Source organism: Marmota marmota, unplaced genomic scaffold (genome assembly GCF_001458135.2).
Source record: "Marmota marmota marmota unplaced genomic scaffold, marMar, whole genome shotgun sequence".
NCBI classification, from domain to species: Eukaryota; Metazoa; Chordata; class Mammalia; order Rodentia; family Sciuridae; genus Marmota; species Marmota marmota.
In genome coordinates, this window is record NW_026000283.1 from 974,161 (window position 1) to 995,977 (window position 21,817).

The 21,817-nt window shown below is 38.0% G+C and overlaps 1 protein-coding gene across 10 annotated transcripts in view; it reads left to right on the forward strand.

The window, feature by feature from the left end:
• Enox2 (ecto-NOX disulfide-thiol exchanger 2) overlaps positions 1-21,817 on the forward strand; it is a 312,495-nt gene that overhangs the window by 220,210 nt on the left and 70,468 nt on the right. For all 10 annotated transcript variants that reach the window (XM_048797094.1, XM_048797089.1, XM_048797087.1 and 7 more), the window contains 2 exons: positions 12,122-12,277; positions 20,226-20,432. In XM_048797094.1, the coding sequence (XP_048653051.1) occupies positions 12,122-12,277; positions 20,226-20,432 (363 nt within the window). The remainder of the gene's footprint in view (positions 1-12,121; positions 12,278-20,225; positions 20,433-21,817) is intronic.

Consider the following 21,817-nt stretch of genomic DNA (forward strand, 5'->3'; position numbering starts at 1 on the left):
TATATTGCCAGTCACGGTGGCATGTACCTGTAATCCTAGTGACTCAGGAGGCTGAGGAAGGAGGATCACAAGTTCAAAGCCAGCTTCAGCAACTTGGTGAGGTTCTAAGTAACTTAGTGAGATTCCATCCCATTTCAAAATAAAAAGGGCTGGGGATGTGCATCAGGGGTTAAGCACTCCTGGGTTCAATTTATATATATACATAAATAGATACTGGGGCACTCATTAAAATATTTTTAAATATTTTATTTACCAAATATATATGTATACATATATATATATAATTTACCATATATATTATATATACATATATATGTACATACATATGTATATTATATATTATATATATGCATATATTATAGACAGACTAGGTCAGGGTGATCCAAAATGGGTATGGTTCAATCCTTGCCTTCAAGCTCAGAGTTCAGGTGCTGAGGCAACAAAATAAATACCAGTATACTTCAGTGTATCAAGTATCAGAGTAAAATCTTGCACAAAATAATTTTAGCCAGGGTAGAGTAGGGAGTGTTAAGTAAATGGTGGTGCTCAGAGTGAGGTTCACAGAAGAATTAACATTTGAACTAAGTGTCCAGGGACATATAGGAGTATCGTGGGGATAAAGAACTAAGAATAGTCTAGGCATCAATGACTGGAAGGTGTGGAAGAGTAGATAGTATGGAAGCAATGGTTACCTACTGAGTTGAACTATAGCACCTCATTCCACAAAGACTTTGAAGCAGTTTAAAACAAAGGCTATGCTATAAGAAAAACTACAAATAAAATAAGTCAACATCTAGGAAAATATAAATGAGAATAGAAGGTGAAGACCAAGTAAGGAAGTTAATTTAAATTAAGATGTGTAGGTCATAGGATCCCACTCAGTTTCTAAAGTTGATCTGCACCTATGACCAAGCAGCCAAAATAAAAAGGGGAAACCTGATAAGTTATGAAATTTGCATTTTCCATGAGGAGAAAAAATGTGAATCCTTGTGGGAAGAGAAACTTTGGCCCTTAATAATCACATGGATGTGTGTGATATTCTAGGTTTTTTTTTTAATTAATATTTCCCCTCCACCCTTGGAATTTTTTTAATATTTATTTTTTAGTTTTCGGCGGACACAACATCTTTGTATGTGGTGCTGAGGATCGAACCCGGGCCGCACACACGCCAGGCGAGCGCACTACCGCTTGAGCCACATCCCCAGCCCGATATTCTAGGTTTGAAAGAAATTTTTCACAGGGAATTTCATATATGGGCATTCACCCTAAGTGAAATAATTGAGTAATCTCAAAAGTCCAAACATTAAAAATAGCCCAGGACTAGTCAATATCACTTTCCATAGTCTGATGCAAAATGTAAAAACTAAAACTATAGTAAATTTTTCATGAAACTAAATTTGTGTGATTGAAAGGCCTACCCTTTATTCTGAGATTATAGACTTCCTGTATTTGGGATTTGAAAATGCTCTTTAATGAACATTGGTTAGTTCCGCTGTTATTTTTTTCCACACATCTTTTCTTAGCAAATTAAGAGGTTAGCACTCATAAGTATTTGTATGTACGTAATTTTATTTTATTCAATTCTAAAATCCATGAATCTAGGAACCACATGTATAATGGGAAAGACCCTCAATTAGTGCCCCACAAAAGGTGTTTGCAACATCCCTGGATAAGAGTTGAGGACATGATCCCCTATCAAATGTTCTGAGGCAAGAACACAGTATGTGAATAGGAAGGAGTAGGGGGAAGATGCTATAGAAGGGTGAGGTATTTGCAAAACCTTGAACTATAGATATTTTGTGTAGGTATTTCATTAGTGTAATCAAAAAACCTGACAATAACAATTTTAGAGGAGGAAAAGTTTATTTGGCACTCATGGTTTCAGAGGTCTCAGTCCATAAACAACTGGCTCCATTGATGTGGGCCCTCTGAAGGAGAATATCATGTTGTGTTGGAAGAAAGCAGCCCAGGACATGGCCACCAGGAAGCCGAAACAGACTACTTCACTTACCAGGGACAAAACATAAACCTCAAAGCTTATGCCCTCAGCAACCCACCTCCTCCATCTATAACCTACCTGCCTATAGTTACCACCCAATTAATTTCTATCAGGGGATTAATCACTGATTAAGTTAAGACTTTCATAATGCAATCACTTCATCTCTAAACCTTCTTGTATTGTGTCACACATGAGCTCTTTGGGGGACACCTCACATCTAAACCATAACAATAAGAATGAAGTTTCATAGGCAGAAATTTGAGATCAAAGTTAAGATATCTTGGGGAGATACTTTGTCAATTGAAACTGTGCCCATAATCCACCCAAGCTCAGTTTGATAGATTGTTTGTCATCATATATAAGCCAGAGCCTGCCTCAATTTTCCAGATGGACTGAAACAAGTATTCAGATGATCTCCTAGGAAAGACAGAGAGATGTTGTTAGAATTGAGAGACATTGTGCAAAACTTTGGGTACATGTGCTTCCAAGAAGGCTAGTGGTAAGTCCAGAATCATTTTTCAGCTTGGCCAGACTGTCCTTGATCAGTTCTCAATTTAGCGACTGAAAAGTCGCTAAAAGGATCTGTATAGCTAGTCAGGACTGTAATGTATTAAATTTTTCAATATCCAGGCATGATTCTTAATTTTCCAATGAATTTTGTAGGAACTCTAAAGAAATAACAATAATGTCCCAGAAATGTGTAGCTGAATTGGAGTCATAATTGTCTATAAAATAGCTTAATTGTGCATATATAATTAGATCCTATTTGGAATACTTATTTTGGAATAATCTATGGTTGAATTTCAGTGGTTTTGCTGTGAGTACAAACTACATCCTTGGGCTCACATGTCTCTGGAACACTAACAAGTTAGAACTTCCTTATGGATCCTGGGGGACTTGGATGGGAAGAAATTGCTAAGTAGAGGCAGAGTCTTTCTGAGGGTTTGAAGGGTCTTCCAGACATCTAGAACCAGAGTTCAGTTCTGAAAATAGTTGAAGTCATATCCCATATTTGCCACAATTCCAGCTTCTCGTGTTTCCCAAATTTGAGACATTGGATTTTAAAAAGATGCCCCTAAATTACCTCACACTGTGGCAATATATATATATTAAACATCTAAATAGAATATTCTAGATATAGAAATAAGCACCTCTAAGGTAGCTTCCTGGACAGGAATATTTACAGACCCACTCCAGAGATGAGTAGGTAAATACTAAGCTTAATCTGACCAAGAATATCTTTTGTTTTCCTATAATCTCATAGACTCTGTGAGGAACAAATGGTTAGGAGTATGGTTACTAAGAGCCACATACTATGTGGCCTTATTATATTAAATCTTTGAGCTTCAATTATCTCATCTGTAAAATAAGGAATAATAATATTGCCCATCCCTTAGGATTGTTGCAGAGATTAAGGTAAATGATTTGTATAAAAGCTGGAAATGCTTAAGTAGTCACTTAATGGGTAGCTAATATTATGGATGCCATCCCTCTCTCCTGCCATAAAAATGAAGGTTGTATTTTACAGGACAAAAACCAGTGTGAACTGGCCTGCCAGAAAATATCGAGGATTGAACAATAAAATGGGCATATGTAATCTCTTTGCCAGACATCAAAGATGAGAAGCCTCTAAGGGTTCTAGAGTTTTGTGGACAACTATAATCTTAGTACGGAGTCAGTTACCTAACATTGTTACCTAACATTGTCTAGCACAGAATCAGTTACCTGACATTGTTCCAACTAGCCCTTACATACAGCAACAGTACAGTGACAGTTTTTCAAGACAGTGATACAGAGGCCCTACAGGATCCCAAAGTACCTTTTCAGTAATCCCAGAAAAATCACATTTGATCTAGTTTGAGTGCTTAGTGTCTTTCTATTTCTGTTCTTTAAAATAAATAACTATTGGGCTGGGGATGTGGTTCAAGCGGTAGCACGCTTGCCTGGCATGTGCAGGATGCTGGGTTCGATCCTCGGCACCACATAAAAAAATAAAATAAAATAAAGATGTTGTGTCCACTGAAAACTAAAAAATAAATATTAAAAATATTCTCTCTCTCTCTAAAAATAAATAAATAAATAAATATTAACCAGTGACACCCCACCTTAGCCATACTGGATATTCTTCTCCTCATCTATTGCTATATAACAAGCTATTTTAAAACACAATTTGTTTATTATATTTCAAGCTTTACTTAATGAGGAATTTGGGAAGATTCAAATGGGCAATTATTCTATTCCATATGGTATTGATTGGGATACCTCAATTGTGGCACGTTGATCTAGTGGTTGTAAGATTCCACACATATGCAGGGCACCTTGTTAAGGACTGATGAAAACTGGGTTCAGCTGAATCCCTCCCTTTAAGGCCTTCTCCACATGTTCTGTCCATCGTGCTAATCAGATGAATTATATGGCAACTCAAAGCTTTCCTAGCACATATGTCCAGAGATAAGAAATGGAAATTGCATCTCTCTTACGTCTTGGACCTGATAAAAGATACAACATCCTTTCTGCCATATTATATTAGTCGAAGCAAGTCTATAATCCATCCAGATTCAAAGTGACTGGGGGAGGAGACTAGGAAGATGGAGGAAAAGAGGAAGTCACTTTCCTGGCTGTTCCGTGGCTCAAAACTGAGAAAGTGGGCAGCTTCTCAGCAAGGTGGGTGAATAAAAAAGGGTCTTTACTGGGAATACTGGACATTGAAAGCATATCTGAGACTCAGGTAGTTGGTTATAATAAAATAAGGAAGAAATCCCTAGCTCCACCGCTGCTGTGCCAGTACCAGCAACAGTGGTTCCCTCACCACAGGGCAGGGAAGTGGAGGAATAAGGAAATTAAAGGAACCCACATTTTTAGAAGATTTTTTGGTGTGTCTGGGCACTGCCCGACTATAACCTGAACAGTGTGCTGCAAATATCCTCAAGCAGGCAAGAAGCGGCATATCTCCTGGCTGCCCAGGGACAAAGGAAGAAGCCATTTTTGTAGCCATGCTGTGTGGGGCGGGAGCTGGGGGAGCAAACCTGACAAACCTGAGCTGGGCCCAAAATATAGGCCTTGAAAACCCACACCTCATGACATAAGTGACCAGGAGAAAATCAGATGTAGAGAAGGGTTTACATAGGGGAATACTGGTCATGGAAACCCACCCAGCTCCCATCTCCCCCTTGAGTCCAAACTACTTGCAGGACCCGCTGGGAGAGACAAACCTGGCTGGGAATACAAAAGGTCTGTGGTAGGAGGGATTGAGTTTGGCGAGTGAACCCACCTGGCTTCCCCTCTCACCCTTGAGTCTGGCTGCTCACAGGACCAGCTGGGAGAAATGCACCTGACCAGGAATTCAAAAGAATGGGGGTGGGAGTGATTGAGTTTGGAGACAGAACCAGAAAGACCAATAAGTGCAGGGTCCTCAGGTGATGGAGGAAACAAAGGATTGACTCCTCTGCTACATGAGTGGAAACCAGGGGAGATTTGTGGGGTACAGTCCTCCAGTGAGGACTGGCAACTCCTGGGCCCTGAAGGTGTGTTGATTTAAAATCTTCAGACCAATTGCCATTCAGTGAAGAACCTGGAGCCTACCTAAGCATAAACCCTACCTCCAGGAGCTCCACCTATAGGATTTCCCCTTACACTCCAGCAAACTCACCTAACATTGCTAAGAAAGGAAGCCACGACTCCTTTGAACTCCAATGAAATAATTCTTTAACTTTTCATTGAGAACTTTTTTTTTCTTTTCTTTATTTAATTGTGAGCTGAATGATTCATGTACACGTTTGCATATTAAGATTTGTTTCTTATTTCTAGCATTTCTTGAGGGCAGTTATTTTTCATGGATCAGTATTTTGAGAGCTAGGAAGTTTGATTAGTATATTTGGGGTTTGTTTTGTATTTTATTTTTATTTATTGATTTATTTTTAATTTTTATTTTATACGTATTTTTTTCTGTCACTTATCTGTTCCCCTTGATTCTCTCTCTTTTCTTCTGCTAATAGCCGAACTGTACTGTTCTCTCTTTTACTCTTCCTTTAATTTTTTTAACTTCTCTTTTCTCTCCTCTTTTATAATCATAACATCCTACATCTCTATTGTTCTGTCCTTGTTCACCATTCAAAATTGTAAACCCCTTTGCAAATTTACTGTTTTTACTGGGGGAAATAACTGATCACATTATTTCTTTTTAAAACTATTTTTAGTTGTAGATGGACACAATACCTTTATTTTATTTACTTATTTTATGTGGTGCTGAGGAGAGAGCCCAGTGCCTCTCACATGCTAGGCAAATACTCTACCAACTGAGCTACAACCCCAGCCCACATTATTTCTTTTTATTGTGACAATTAACATGAAGATGTCATAACAGGAACTGTTTGGTTTAATGCTGTATATTGTTTGCATTGGTTGTTGTTATTATTTGTCTCCCTCTAAACTATGAGGTACTGGAACCCTTCAAGAACATTATAAGTCCACAGGATAGAAACTCTACTGCCTCAGGTCCATATTAGATGGGTAGACACACAAACAACATGAAAAAGAAAGGGAACAAACCACCTCGAACAAACCAGAATACTTTAATAAGAGAATCTATCTATACCAAAGTGGAAGAAATGTCAGAGAAGGAATTTAGAAAGTTCATAATTAAACTGATCTGTGAGGTAAACTATGATGTAAGGAGTGAAATAAGAGAAAAAAAATGCAGGAAGTGAAAGATCACTTCAATAAAGTGAGATTCTGAAAAAAAATTAAGCAGAAATATTCAAAATAGAGGAATCAATAAATCAAATTAAAAATTCCATGGAAATCATCACCAGCAAACTAAACTATTTGGAAGAGAGAGTTTCAGGCAAAGAAGACAAAATATATAATCATGAAAATAAAGTTGACCATGGAGAAAAGATGTTAAAAGACAATGAACAGAACATCCAAGAATATGAGCTAATATGAAAAGACCAAAATGAAGGTTTATCAGGATAGATGAATGCTTGGAGATACAAATCAAAGGGATGTTAAATCGTCAATGAAATAATATCAGAAAATTTCCCAAACCTTAATAATGAAATAGAAAATCAAATACAGGAGGCTTACAGGATGCCAAATATACAAAATTACAATAGACCCACACAAGGCACATTATTATGAAAATGCCTAACATACAGAATAAGGATAGAATTTCAAAGGCTACAGGAGAAAAACAACAGGTCAAAAATGAAAAAAAGTGGAGTATTTAACAAAATACAACACCTCTTCATGTTCAAAACACTAGATAAACTAGGGATAATAGGAACATACCTCAACATTGTAAAAGCCACATATGCTAAACACAGGCCAACATCATTCTAAATGGAGGAAAATTGAAAGCATTCCCTCTGAGAACTACATACTGTATTGAGAAACAGCATTAGTGGTTAAGAACATTAAAGTTAGACCAAGCTGGATTTGAATCCTAGTTCTCTTACTGACTGTGTTAACTTGGTAAAGTAACCAATCTCCCTAAGGCCCAATTTTCTCTATCTATAATGTGAAGGGTACATAGTCACAGGTCAAATGGAATTAGATTGTATAAAATTATTAGTAGAGTGCCTAGCACATTGTAAACATTTACTAATAGTTATCATGATGATAATAATTGATGATAAAGCATTTTAAATCTTTGCTTGGATACTTCCAAACTGGAATATGAAATCAAGAATTTTGTCTTATTCATTTCTTCAAACCCAATAACTTGCACAGGTCTTGGCATCAAAATATTATATACATGGATATTTGGATGACTGAATAGCAGCACAGAAATGGCATTTTTCTCCACTGCAACTCTGTGGCTCAGATAGGTACAGAAATGGAGGATAATATTGCCAGGTTAAGTAAGCATGAGTTGCTAGGTAGCAAGTAGGCTTGAGAGTACACTGAAACATGACTTAAAATCACAAAGTAAAAGTGTAACTCTGAGGATATAGCTGGCCAAACTAATACAGGACATCTGCAGCATTTCCAATAGGCTGGAACTTTGTGAAATACATGAATCTGAAGAGGGAACACAAACCAATAATCCATGACTCCTCCAGCAACGGCCAGGCCAAAAGACAAGAAGCCAGTGGGAAAGAATGTTTAAAAGAAGATACAATAAGAGCAAAACAGAACAGGGTATTTATTGTGAAAAGGACTTTGGAGGAAGACCATGGCATTTTGTACAACTCTTTTATATATTTTCCAATCTCCTTCAGAAGTTTGAATTCCTAATATAAGTGGCAATAGTACCGACTTTTGGGCAATACTCCTCAAGCCAGGCCAGGGGCCAAGAAAAGGGAGAGAATTTCATTTGTGTTGTATACCCAGTGTGTTTTAATTTGGACTCTTATTCTTCAGGTTATGAAATACTTATATAATGCCCATGATGAGCTGGGGTTGTAGCTCAGTTGTAGAGCACTTGTCCAGCATGTGTGAGATACTTGGTTCAATCCTCAGTACCACATAAAAAATAAATTAATAAAATAAAGGTATTGTGTCCATCTACAACTAAAAATATTTTTTAAAAAGGCTCATGATTTCAGTTTTTTTTATTTGATTGGCATTGAATATTCATGTCCATTTTGGTACCTAGTGGTTAAATACAAACAAAAGAAGCAATCCATGTGATAGGAGCCTTTGAAATGTTATGTACAACCCAGTAACAAACCCTACTGGGCAGTGGAGCCTATGGAATTTGTGGCATATGGAACAAAGGGAAGAAAGGGAGTTCATCTACTCTGGCTTTAGCCATATGTCATGAATACATTTTCTTTTAAATGAATTTATAAAATATTAATGTAATCATAACAAACAGCAGAGTGGTGAGTACATCAAGGAAGAGTTATATTTATCCTATATATTTGGGTTTTTTTGTTTGTCTCCATTTATTAGTAGATAGTACATGGAGACAGGCATTTCCTTCTCAGTCGAAGTGGCAGAACTTGTTTAATGAAGTGATGTTTCTGTAATCTGTGGTAAGGTAGAGTTGTGAGTGACAGAACTATATGAATAACAATGAAGAGGCAGGCAGAACAATAAAAGGAAGACAAACATTTCAGTAGGAAGAGGAAAATAGATGGGATTGTTTAGTTGGCACGCAATCTAATATTATCTTTTTCCCAACGAAAATTAACAGTTTGTAAATGGGTAAGATAATGTTAACAATTTCTCCAAAATCTTCTGCACAAGGAATCAGATTTTCCAAAGATGTGAATGGCATTCTGAACCAATGCATTCTATAGCACAGCAGGGTCTTATGTTCTCCAAAAACCTACATATCTTCCCCAACCCTAGTATAGAGCCTGACATATAGGAGGCTGTGTTAGTCAGCTTTAGTTCCCGTGATCAATTTAGTCCCTGTGACAAACAATTTAAGGGAGGAAAAGTTTATTTGAGCTCATGGTTTCAAAGGTTTCAATTCATGGTTGACTGGCTCTATTGCTTTGGGCCTGTGGTGAGACAGAATAGCCTGGTGGAAGGGTGTGGTGCAGGAGAGCTGTTCAGTTCATGGCAGCTGGGAAGCAGGTTGGAGGGAGAAAGGGGCCAGGGATAAGATATAGTTCCCAAGGACATGCCCCAAGGGACCTTCTTCCTCCAACCATGCCCTACCTGCATATAGTTACCATCAACTCTCCATGATGCCATCACATTTTAATCCCTCAGTGGAATAATCCACTGATGAGGTCAGAGCCCTGAGGATACAATCACTTCCCAAAAGCTCTACCTCTGAACATTGCTACTTTGGGGATCAAGTTTTCAATGCATGAGCCTTTGGGGGATACTTCATATCCAAACCATAACAGAGGCCTATCACAGATGTTTGTGGAATGTGAGAATGAGTGTCTGAATCAGTGAATTTCTAACATTTTGTACATTGTGAATGGAAGGAATGAAACTCACCAATCAGGACTATCATGCTGAGGGTCTTTATCTGTACTCTCTTTTCACCTTTTGGGCTAAATGTGATTGTTTATCCCCAGTTTTACCAAAAAGAAATGGAAGAACATAAATATTAAGAAATTTTCCTCAAGGTCACATAACTACTCTGTGGAGGGAGTAGAATTATGAGAGCTAAAGGAGGAAGAGGAAGTGTGTGTGTGTGTGTGTGTGTTATGTATACACATGAAAGCATGTTAGGTGAGATGACATATGAGGGCTAAAAGTAAATGTTTTCATGAAAATAAAAATTTCTTTTGGGAGATAAATTTTTCTTCCTAAACTTTTCTAAGGTCTTGATCTCTCAGGATGGCAGACATGTGAGGATGAGAGATGTTTTAGCTTGATTGGACTGACTGCAGTCAGGAATGCCCATATGCCACCCACTTGCCTATCCTCCCAGACACAGGACCCCTTCTACTAGGACTGTTAGACCTGAAGTGCTGCTTCTGTGGGAACTAGTTCTTCCTGCTCTTTAGGTTCACCTCTTCCAGTATCTCAAGGATCCCCCAAGGTCTCCAGAGTCACCTTGAGGACATCCTTACAGGTATTGCCCCTGTGACTTGTGCTGTGAGCATGGTAAAATCATTAGGAGCAGAGCCTGCTACTATTACTGCAACTAACCCTGTATTACCAGAGCTGCTTATGCAATACTTTATTTGTTTGCCATAGACTATGCAAGGTTATATAGTGAGGACAAGTGTGGGAGGTGGGAAAACAAAGAAGTAGAATGCACTCCCTTCTCTCAAAGAAAATGACATTTTTGTATAGAAACAAAGTTAAACAATGAAATCAGTACTGCCTTTAGATGTAGGCAAGTGAGGCCCCACACTAGGCCCATACCTCAAGGGACCCCATGCTTCGGAAGACTTACCTTGATTATCTCAACATTTAACAAGCACACCCTGCAGTGCTGGCCACTGGCCAGGCAGCAATGCCAATAAGGCAGGTGCCCAAGTCCAGAACATGTCCTGCCTTTGTTCTGGCCATAAGAAGCACCTTTCTTGAAATTTTCTAAATTCCCCTTCAGTGTCTGGTACTGACCAGGGATAGCAATGTCATCTGAGTGAGGAGCTCCAATCTCCATCTAGACCCCTATGGATCCCTCTACCCATGGCTCCCCTTTAGGGCACTTTCCACTCCTCTTCTGCACAGATGGAGTCAACTAGATGCTAAGAAGCGTCAGGACTCATGATCAGAGAATCCACCCAGAGTCTTGGTTCCAGGAGAATATCTGGCAAGTAAATCACTCCAGCTGTATGAAATGGCATTTCTTTCATGGTATCACATGAAACTGTGCCAACAGAATATTGTCAATGCTGATGTGAGGTGAATCAAATTATATACATTGATGAGCCCCACAGAAAAATATTTTTCTCTGCTCACCCTCACACTTGCTAGAGACATCCCTGAATGAAACAAAAGACAATGTAAAGTAAAATAAGACACTGGAAATAGTTGTAGAACAGATTTTAGACCTGGGGTTAAGAATGAACTACAATTATCTGAAAAGGCCTCTTCAAGGAGACTTAAGCCAGCAGTTGAAGCATGGGAGGCAGGGCTTCTGGTAGACTCAACTGATTCTAGGCAGGAAAAACAACATGGACAAACGCATAGAGGATAGTTCTTATTCAGCCTTTTGTGCTATGCACTGTGCTAAGCACATTGCATTTATCATTTTATTTACTCCTCACAACTCCCTGTAAGGTAGAAGGTATGAACCCTGTTTTGCAGCTAGGAAAATGGTAGAACAAGAACCCAAGTCTGTCTGATCCCCCAAACTGTGCTCTTAATACAATACTGTACTGTAAAAAGAACGTATATACAATAGACAGCAAGAAACCTTTCCATAATGGAGCCAAGGCTGTGTGTTGGAAACTAGTAGAAGCAAGATCAGGAAACAAGATGCAGTCACATTATAAAAGATGTTGGGTATCAAAATTAGATGTAGAGAATTCAAGAAGCCCTGATTAAAGAAGACAACAGCCCTATCCTGAAAGGAAAATGCACAAATTTAATATAATATTTGAGAATTGAGAATACTAAGCATATGTTTTTTTAAAAAATATTTTGCCTCTGTCATAGAAAGACTTTTGATTTGAAGCTTATGAGGTAACCATGTTCCTCTAGTTGACCTTGCCTCGTGTTACTTATTGTTTTTTCTTTCCTCTCCTATTTTAGATTTTGATCCTGCTCTTGGAATGATGACTGGAATTCCTCCAATAACTCCAATGATGCCTGGTTTGGGAATAGTACCTCCACCAATTCCTCCAGATATGCCAGTAGTAAAAGAAATCATACACTGCAAAAGCTGCACGCTCTTCCCTCCCAACCCAAGTACTATTGTTTTTTCCTACTTAAATCAGTGTATATAAGAAAGCTTTCTTCTTTTTCAAAAGATTACCCAAGGGCTTCATAGATGTATATATAGAAGATTCACCTAGAAAACAGAAAGCAGGAAAATTTTCTCTGACTATTCAAGGCTGAATTTTATTTGGTATATTTTTGTGTGCTGGTTGCAGTACAAGTGATATAACATTTTTCTAATGCCATTTGGTAAGAAATTCAAGTGTATTCATAGAGAATGAAACACATGACACAAATTGATCTACACTATCACTTGTAGTCTCTGTGTTTCATAACTAACCTGTGTGCCAGTGGTGGCAGAAATTGAGAGTGGTCTGAGCCTACCTAAAGCACATGAGAATATGTACTTGGCACTAAGAATCTTCCTTTGCTACTAGCTAGTCACACATCACTCCAACTACTACTATTCATCATCTGGGCTACAATGCACAGTGAGGTGCAATTCAACTTATTTGATTTTTTCCACTTTTTTATTGGTGCTTTATAGTTGTACATAATGATGGGATTTGTTGTTACATATTCATACATGCATACAATATAGCAATACAATTGGTCCAATATCACTCCCTAGTTCAACTTATTGGAAGGGCTAAGACCAATGTTTGGACTAAGATTACTTGTTGCCATCTGGGGCAATATAGTTCATGTAGAAGTGATCTAGAAATCTATCTTGTCCTCAAAGAATAGGCTTCTCCTTAGACTCACCTTAACATATCTCTAATGGTAGGGTGGCCATATTTCAGTTAAAATGTACCAGCAATATTAATTGACTTGGAATTATTTTTCCAGATACACTGAGGTTTTATATACTTTAAATGATTAGAAGCTTCTTCTGCACATGACTGAAGCCTCTTAATGCTTTGTCCATAGTTGTAGTGATGCTGCTATAATGCAAACACTAGCACTGTTTGTCAAGGGACTCGCTCAGGGGTTTAAACCACAGATCAAATTAAATTGCCTTATAAAAATAAATACAAACCTTTTATGTGGGACCTCAGACAAATACTTCATCTCCTACCTTAAATAGGAATCAGTTAATCATAAATCAAGCCCTGATAAGGACCCAGATTCTACTTAGAATGATTTGCTTATAACTGAGAAGGTTTTAAAATCAGTCAGGGTTGGTTGCATGGATCTTCCTGGCCACTTTTGTGAGTGAACAAATGATCTTAATGCTTTCTGATTTTGGAAATTGATTGTCAACATGCACATCCTTCCAGACCAATAAGAAATATAGGAGACCTGCATCTCAGAAGACTGTATTAGGAGAAGAGTTAGTGTGTCACAAGGAAAGTTAAGGAATGGAGAATGAGATGTCCCTTGTAGGCCTTACTTGCCAGTTCAATTAGATTTTTGCTTAGTACCTAGGTGAATAAGCACTACTTTTTAAAATCTTAGTTCCACTGTCTTCTTCTATATATGTGCAATGATTTTTCTTCTCTTTCTTCCAATGTGTTGTGTTTGGCATAGAGGAAGCTTCGCATCCTTAATAGTACCATTTTCATGTTAAAAGCCAAGAATTTAGGAATTTCCAGTTTTAAAACCTCATGCTCATGAAAAGGTAGAATTCTGCTGATTTAATCATTAATGTATCACATAATTGTCTTGCACTCAGCTTTCATTACCTCAGTCAAGTCTAAGCTAACAGGAGGGCTCACAACCTATGATGCCCTGGTTGGGTGCAATAGATGACTTTAAGGATGTTCTCATTCTAAAATGCCAAAGAATAATACACATGCCTTGTTTTTATATTACACAGATCAATCATTAAGCAGTCTTTCAATGAATGTCAAAATATATAGCTTAAAGAGGCTACAACTTCATAGTCTTTAGTAAAAGAAATAGGCAGAAATCTCTCAAATACACTTTTTATCTTTCTCTATCCCCAGCCATGCCTTCTCAGTTCTGAGTTGGAAGGACCGAAGAGTGAGAGGGAAATATCCTCACAACTCAATTCTTTAGTTCTTCATCCTTTATACTAAGGATGCTGACAGGGCAATTAGTGCCAGTAAAAGAGTGGCTTCTGGGAAGGAACCTGGCTTTGGAACTAAATTCAAAAATAACGTTCCTGACAAAGCTTAAAGTAGACTGGTATTCTATTTGCTTTTTAGAGTTTGGATTTTTTTAAAGGGGGCTCTGTTTAATTGTGTAGGGGAAAACTGAGGCCCTTCCTTAGTTCTTTGTTTGAATGCATGGTAAAAGTGCCATTTTGTTAACAGTGCCAAAACTGATCTTTGTGAAGATGAGACAAAAACAGGGAATTGGTATGACTGAACTACTTATTCCTGCCTGTCTCTGGTATAGTATCTTGCACTCAATGGCTTCCGACTCTGAAGTTCCTCCTACCAATAAGATCCTATGATTTAGAGACTTTGTCAGTCTCTTTATTTACCATCCAGTCTGCTTCTAAGTCTTGTTGCCTTATTAAAAAGTATCATTGTCATCAATTCCTTCCCCTTGTCCCACGTGACACTTCATCCAAATACTAGTCACATACAGAACCTTAAAGTTGTCTTGGGGCTCATTGTCCACAGATTCATAGTCCCCTTTCCTGACCTTTAAAACCTTTTACTGATCTGGGTGAAGTGGTGCACACCTGTAATCCCAGCAGCTCAGGGGGCTGAGACAGGAGAATCGCGAGTTCAAAGCCAGCCTCAGCAAAAGCGAGGCACTAAGCAACTCAGTGAGACCCTGTCTCTAAATAAATACAAAATAGGGCTAGGGATGTGGCTCAATGGTTAGATGCCCCTGAGTTCAATCCCTGGTACCCCACCCCCAAAAGAAAAAAACAACTTTTCACTCTTCTGCTTCATGTGACTGTCTTCAGTCCATCATTCTACTTGCCACATACCAACCCTTTAGTCAGGTTCAAATGCTTCTGACCTCATACTCCTTACACTCCCATCCAGCCCAACTCCAAGTATATGCTCTCCTGGAACACTTCTGCATGGATGGTACTGAAAGTAAATCTGTGGTGAATTACTTTAGTGCCTTGTCATTAAAATGATGCTAAATCCAATAGGCACATCTTAGTCCTTAAATTGTTTTATGTGTCTGTATTTGTGAATGATAGCAGAAGGGATGGGTGGATAGATAATGGATGGTGACAGAAAGAGTAGAAAGCAAGCCAAGAAAGTAGGGGGGTGATTACTACTACATGTGATGACTTCTAAATCTATATTTTCAGTCTACATTTCTCTTCAGAGCTTTAGACTCTACCTATTAGACTTTTTTAGGTGAATCTACATCAAATGTACCAAAATGGTATGTCAGTATAGTACAAGATTATAAATCAAGAGAATTATGTTCTACTCCTAATTAGCTATGGTATCTTGACCAGTCATATAATCTCTTGTGTCTCATTTTCCTCATTGATAAAACAAGGATATTGGGTTAGATTAGCTTAGATACCTCTAAGGCTTTACCCAGTTCTAAAATTATGATTATGCACATTAAAAATGGAGCACTATTATAACTATGTACCTGGGCAAACCCCTTCAATGTGTATTAGGAAAAGCAGGAGCAATTTGGTTGGCTTTGTACCTTCACTGGAACAGGCAGGATATCGAGTGCTAAAACTTTAAAGTAACACAGGTGTGGTTCTCCACCAATGCATAACCATAAAATTTTTGGTAAGTAGCTTGACCTCTCTGATCCAAACTAGGTAAAATGAGACCTGGTCTAAAAATTCAGTGGGTCATATTCAACAGGAGCAGAACAGCCTAGTCTTGAAAAGATAAATGGTGAGTAAGTATCCCATTGTTCTGATTCCCAGGATTTGGAGGTATGGTAAAAACAAATTCTTTGGAACACACTTTATTTTTCATAGGGTGGGTATCAGAGATAGTTCCCAATTAGCAGTTCTTTGCAGTATGACAGGATGACAGCACCATCTCTATAGAAAACTCAATTTTGCCAAGATTTTTCACTTCAGCTGCTAGACATTTTTATGGAGAAGTTACAGTTTGAGTCTACTAGAAATAACAGTGGATGGGGAATAAATGATGGAATATCATCTGTTATCTTAGCCCAGGCACATTGGAAAACACTCAAGAGCCAGAAAAATAATTTTGTTTCATTTTTCATTTTAACATATCAAAATAGGCAGATCCCATTTGGGCTCTCAGGGCTGAGTTTTATAAAGAGAATTAGAGAAAAATGGGTAAATTGAGCATTAATAACAATTTACAATCCTTCAGATTATTTTCAATCAGTTTAGATTACATTAAAATGCATCTGACCCCTGTTGATTATCTTGGGGGCCTTCAATATTGGGCTGTCTAATAAAATCAACTCAGATACTTTGCATCATATAAATTCTAGCAAACCAGCTGAGTGATCTGTGATGCTCCATTGAAAAGCAAGATGCAAGTAGTTTATAGATCCTCTATACTGTGCCTTGCTCACTTCTCAGAGATCAGCAGTGACTCTGATCCTAATGCTGATTGCCCCAACACAGCTGCACAGAGAGGTTGCTTGGATGTAATTAGAATTGCTAGAAGCTTCTGTTTTTCCATTATCAGAGATTAGTTTTTTATACTCTTCAGTTATCTTGAATCTTTTTACATGGATGTTTTCTTGGTCTCCATCCTGAGTGGTGATTGAGGTGCTACAAAGCTTAGCACCTAACTTGATGAATGAGTGGAGTCTGAATTTGCTTTCCAATGGGGTTATCATCCGAGGTAGATCACGGTATTTCAGTGGGATTAGAAAAGTCAGGCCCAGACAACAAAGTGCTTTGAGCTGTTAATTAAGGAACAAGTACTATCCATTAAGGAAGATAGTACAGCCATTGCCATGTTTGGTGGCATACACTCAGCAAATGCTATCAAAGAGACTTTCTACATTTAGCCAAGGAAAATAAATAAATCCCTGGCATTCTTGACATTACTCATAGTGGATTTTATGACCCTTTACTTAGCAGTTACCACCGAAGAATCATAGTATCTAAATAGGGTGATAACTTCATCACAGAAGTTTTAAACCCACAAATGTAGTCAGGGGAAGGAGCCTTTGCATTTTCAGTGTTGCACACAACTACAGCACTAACCACACTTTGTTAGAGTCTCTCAATGGATTGAAAGGTAGACTGGAGTAAACTCAAACAAAATAAAAAGATGATTTTTGCTTTACCAAAGGATTCTTTGCCATCCAGTCCTTTAAAAGTAAACATCAAAAGGCTTTTTATTCTAAAACAGGACTTTATTCTGAAGCCTTTGGATTGAAAACACATCTCTAACTACACAGATGCTCTTGAAATTTCTTTACCTATGTATACAGTGGCTGTATTTTATTACATGGTCAAAACCATGTGTGTCTTCACAGCTATAGATTCCTCTTTCCATTAATTCCATATGAATGATTCCTGTTCAAACCAAACCTTGTGTAAATGTCTAAGTAAAGCAAGGGGGCTGGGAGGGTAGAAGTCCAGGTCTTAGCTACCACTATATTTCAGACATGTGTAGGGTCTTAGCCCCAGATTGAGAATTAGGAAACCTGGGTTCTATGATTCTAAATAGTAACATTTTAATGACTACTATTTATTTGGAATCTTTCAAATACTAGGCATCATACTACATGCAATATAAATAGGGTAATCTCAATTATCCTACAATAACTCTTGGGAATAGTATCCCTATTTTAAAGATAAAAAAGACTTTTTTCAGAGTCTGTGTAATTTTCTGAAGATATAGATGATGAGTTTACCTGCTCTAAGTTCATGTTCTTTCCCTTTCTATCTAATGTAGTGCCCTTAAATGAACCATTACTTGCTTCAGCCAAGGTTTTTCACTATAATATTAGAAATTTAGACTAAGTCAGAGTTTTCAACCCTAGTTACATAAAAGAACTGCCTGCAATGCTTAAAAACCAACAACAACAAAAAAAACCTAATGCATAGTATGTACAGTGGAGTAATTAATTCAAACTCATTGGGGTGGGGCACAGGCATTGTTTAACTCCCAAGTAGATTCTGTTGTGCTGCTAGAGCTAATGATAACCAGAACCATGGTGGCTAGAATTCTTTCCAACCCTTTTAACATTCAAAAGCATAACTCTCAAGCAATTCTGGTCCTCATTGTCCCCCTTTTGGCTAAAAACACAACCTCACATAGTGACCATACTAAGTCATTTCAGATTCTTTCTCACTAGATTGTTTTCTCATTCCCTCTAAACTTTTGCAGATAGAAAACAGACAACAACAACAAAATGAGCTCTTGAAATTATATATGTTTAAAACTTAACAGTTTATAAGTTCCCTGAATTTCATTATCACCTTTATAGAAAGAAAGAGGACATCAGTAGAAACTAAGATTTCTTAATCACACTGGTAAAACAGAGAGCCATAACAAAGTGAGAAAGCTAGAGATGCTGATACCCAAGAAAGCTCCCAAATCAACTGCTTACCTACTTGGATAAGAGTCAGGTGGGGTCCTTGACCTAATCTATAAGCCAGCTTCATTTATTTTTGCATGTAAACTCTAATCACTGGTTGTTGAGCTCTCCAAATCTTGAGCTGGCAGAATTGTTGTTAGGGAATAATGGAAAGAATGGATTACACAAAATAAATCCTTGAAGATACAAAACCAACATTAGAAAACCCATGACCATCATGCTTTGTTTTGTTGGGCTATGAGTATGGGATTTTGCTTAGAAAATGCTTTGATGCATATAAATACTAACAAGGAGCTGGCAGAAACACAGGCTTTATGTATGAGTGAGAAGAAAGCATGTTTTTTTAAAGCAGAGGGAAAATCATCTCATTAAGTAGGTTTTTAATGACTCTCCATGGCCAAATTTATCTCACTTTAGTTAATGATTTCCCAGATGAGCTTATTCTCTCTGCTGTCTTTCATACTTCCCTCTAAATGCTGCAGGATTGGATCTGGACCTCACTCCTCCAGCAAAGAAATGGAAGAAGGATATATATATATATATACACACACACACACACTAAGAATACATACACTAAGAAAAATACACACACACATACACACTAAGAATATATAGTTTGTATTCTTGACTGATTGGTGTAACTAAATTATTCCAACAGTTACAAACACATTTGTGAATATTCACCCCATCATTGTCAAATCAATCCTGAAGCAATTTATATTCAACTTCTCATCATTGTGACCAAAATACCTGTCAAGAACAATTTAGAGGAAGAATAGTTTATTTTGGGTCAGGGTTTCAGATGTTCAGTCTATGGTCGGCTCATTCTTTGGGCCCAAGGTGAAGCAGAACATCATGGTCAAAGGGTAAAGTGGAGGACTGCTGTTCCACTCATGGCAGCCAGGAAGCAGAGAGAGACGGGAAGGGACTACAGGGAACATGAGCTCTTCCAGGACATGCCCCCAGTGACCCACCTCCTCCAGCCATAACTCACCTGCCTACAGTGAACTGACTAGGTTACAACTTTCACATTTCAATCATTTTACCTTATATTCAAACCATAACACAGTTCTTTCAGTAAGCATAAACAGAATATAGTAACTGTAATCTAAACCCTTTCTCAGGGGCCTTGGTTCGAAGAACTCCTGAAAGTAAGAATTTAAACTGAGTGGGATTTCCCTCCACTATTTTCTTAATAAAAATGACTGAATTGGCATAGCAGGCTTATCACAGCAAAAGTAATGAACAAAACTAAACAGCTCTGGATGGAACAGATCCCTGGATGGGTCTGTGTATTTCTCCTCTAGACATAATGGTCACAGAATCATTGAATAAAATTATTTTCAGGGTCATGCAATCAATTTTCTGTGGGGGAGAGATGAGCATTGTGGAGACCACATACTTCTGGCAATCCTAGGCAAAAGTTTGTTGGGGACAGTAGAGCTATCTCTGAGAAATGTTAAGTTTTAAAGAGGTATATCCCAGGCAAACACTTTAATTTCAAATGCTTTGCTCTTCCACTTAGATCTCCCACCTCCTGCAACCCGAGAAAGACCACCAGGATGTAAAACTGTATTTGTGGGAGGTCTGCCTGAAAATGGAACTGAGCAGATCATTGTGGAAGTGTTTGAACAGTGTGGAGAGATCATTGCTATCCGGAAGAGCAAAAAGAACTTCTGTCACATTCGCTTCGCTGAGGAATACATGGTGGACAAAGCCCTTTACCTATCTGGTAGGTGTTCAGATGTGAAGACTGTGCCTATGAGCACAATGCAGAAATTGGAGATCAGAGTATTTACATCTGTAGCAGCTAAAATACAGTCTTAATGTTACCCACTGTAGCTTTCAAAGATGGAAAATGCACGTTACTTCCTATCTTCCTCGTGAAATGCTCTTGGGTAGCTCCCAAATGTCTATTAGATAACTCTAGACTCTTTAGATGTAGTATGATTATCTGCTCCATCTCTCAGCATCAACTCCCAAGTTTTCCTGCATACATAGTGTCCCAACCAACACTACATAAATTCTAGCCCAGAATGTGCCATAGTATTTTTTTATTTATTTCTTACATACATGACAATAGTGGAATGCATTGCATTCATAATTATCCATTCACAGCACAATTTTTCGTAATTCTGTATATAAAGTATGTTCATGGAAAATTATGCCATTTTACATGAGCTCTCTTAATTTTTTTTGCATTACAATTCTTAAAACACCTTTATACCACAATTTATCATATCTCTGTTTGTATATAAGGTATGTTGACACCAAATTCACATCTTCATACATGTATTTTGTATAATGATGACTGTATCCTTCCACCATCCTTGCTATTTCCCTTCTCCCTCCTCTTCTCTCCTCCCTCCTCTTCTCTCCTACCCCTATTCTCTATCTAGAGGTAATCTTCCTCCCATGCTCTTCCTCCCTACCCCACTTTGATTCATCCCCCTTATATCAGAGAAAACATTTAGCATTTGTTTTGGGGGGATTGGCTAACTTCATTTAGTATAATCTTCTCTAATGCCATCTATTTCCCTGCAAATGCCATGATCTTATTCTTTTTTATTGCATTCTACAGTATTCTACAGTAGAGTATTTTAATAAGAATGTAAAGATCTCAAAAAGTGCTGAGTAGTTATACATTAAAGGCAATATACTGCTCAGAAAGCACCTATCTAAACATCACTGAATTCAGCTCTGTTAAAAACCATCACCTAAAAACATTTTCAGTGCTGCCAAAGGAAATAAACAGCAATCAGTTTTGTGAAAATAACTAATTTTTTCCCTTTAAACTTGAACCTGCTCCCTGGAAGTTCAAAAATGCTAGAAATCTCCTAAAAGGGATGGATGATATCTTGCATTATAAAAGAAAGTGATTAAAACAAACAAGCAGTCAGCCTGTCCCAGGCTACCACACTTGTTCTGTAATCCTAGTGGCTCTAGAGGCTGAGGCAGGAAGATCCCAAGTTCAAAGCCAGCCACAGCAAGGGTGAGGTACTAAGCCACTCAGTGAGACTCTGGCCCTAAATAAAATACAAAATAGGACTGGGAATGTGCTTCCCTGGTCAGTGCCACTGAGTTCAATCCCCAGTACCCCTCTCCCCACCCCACCCC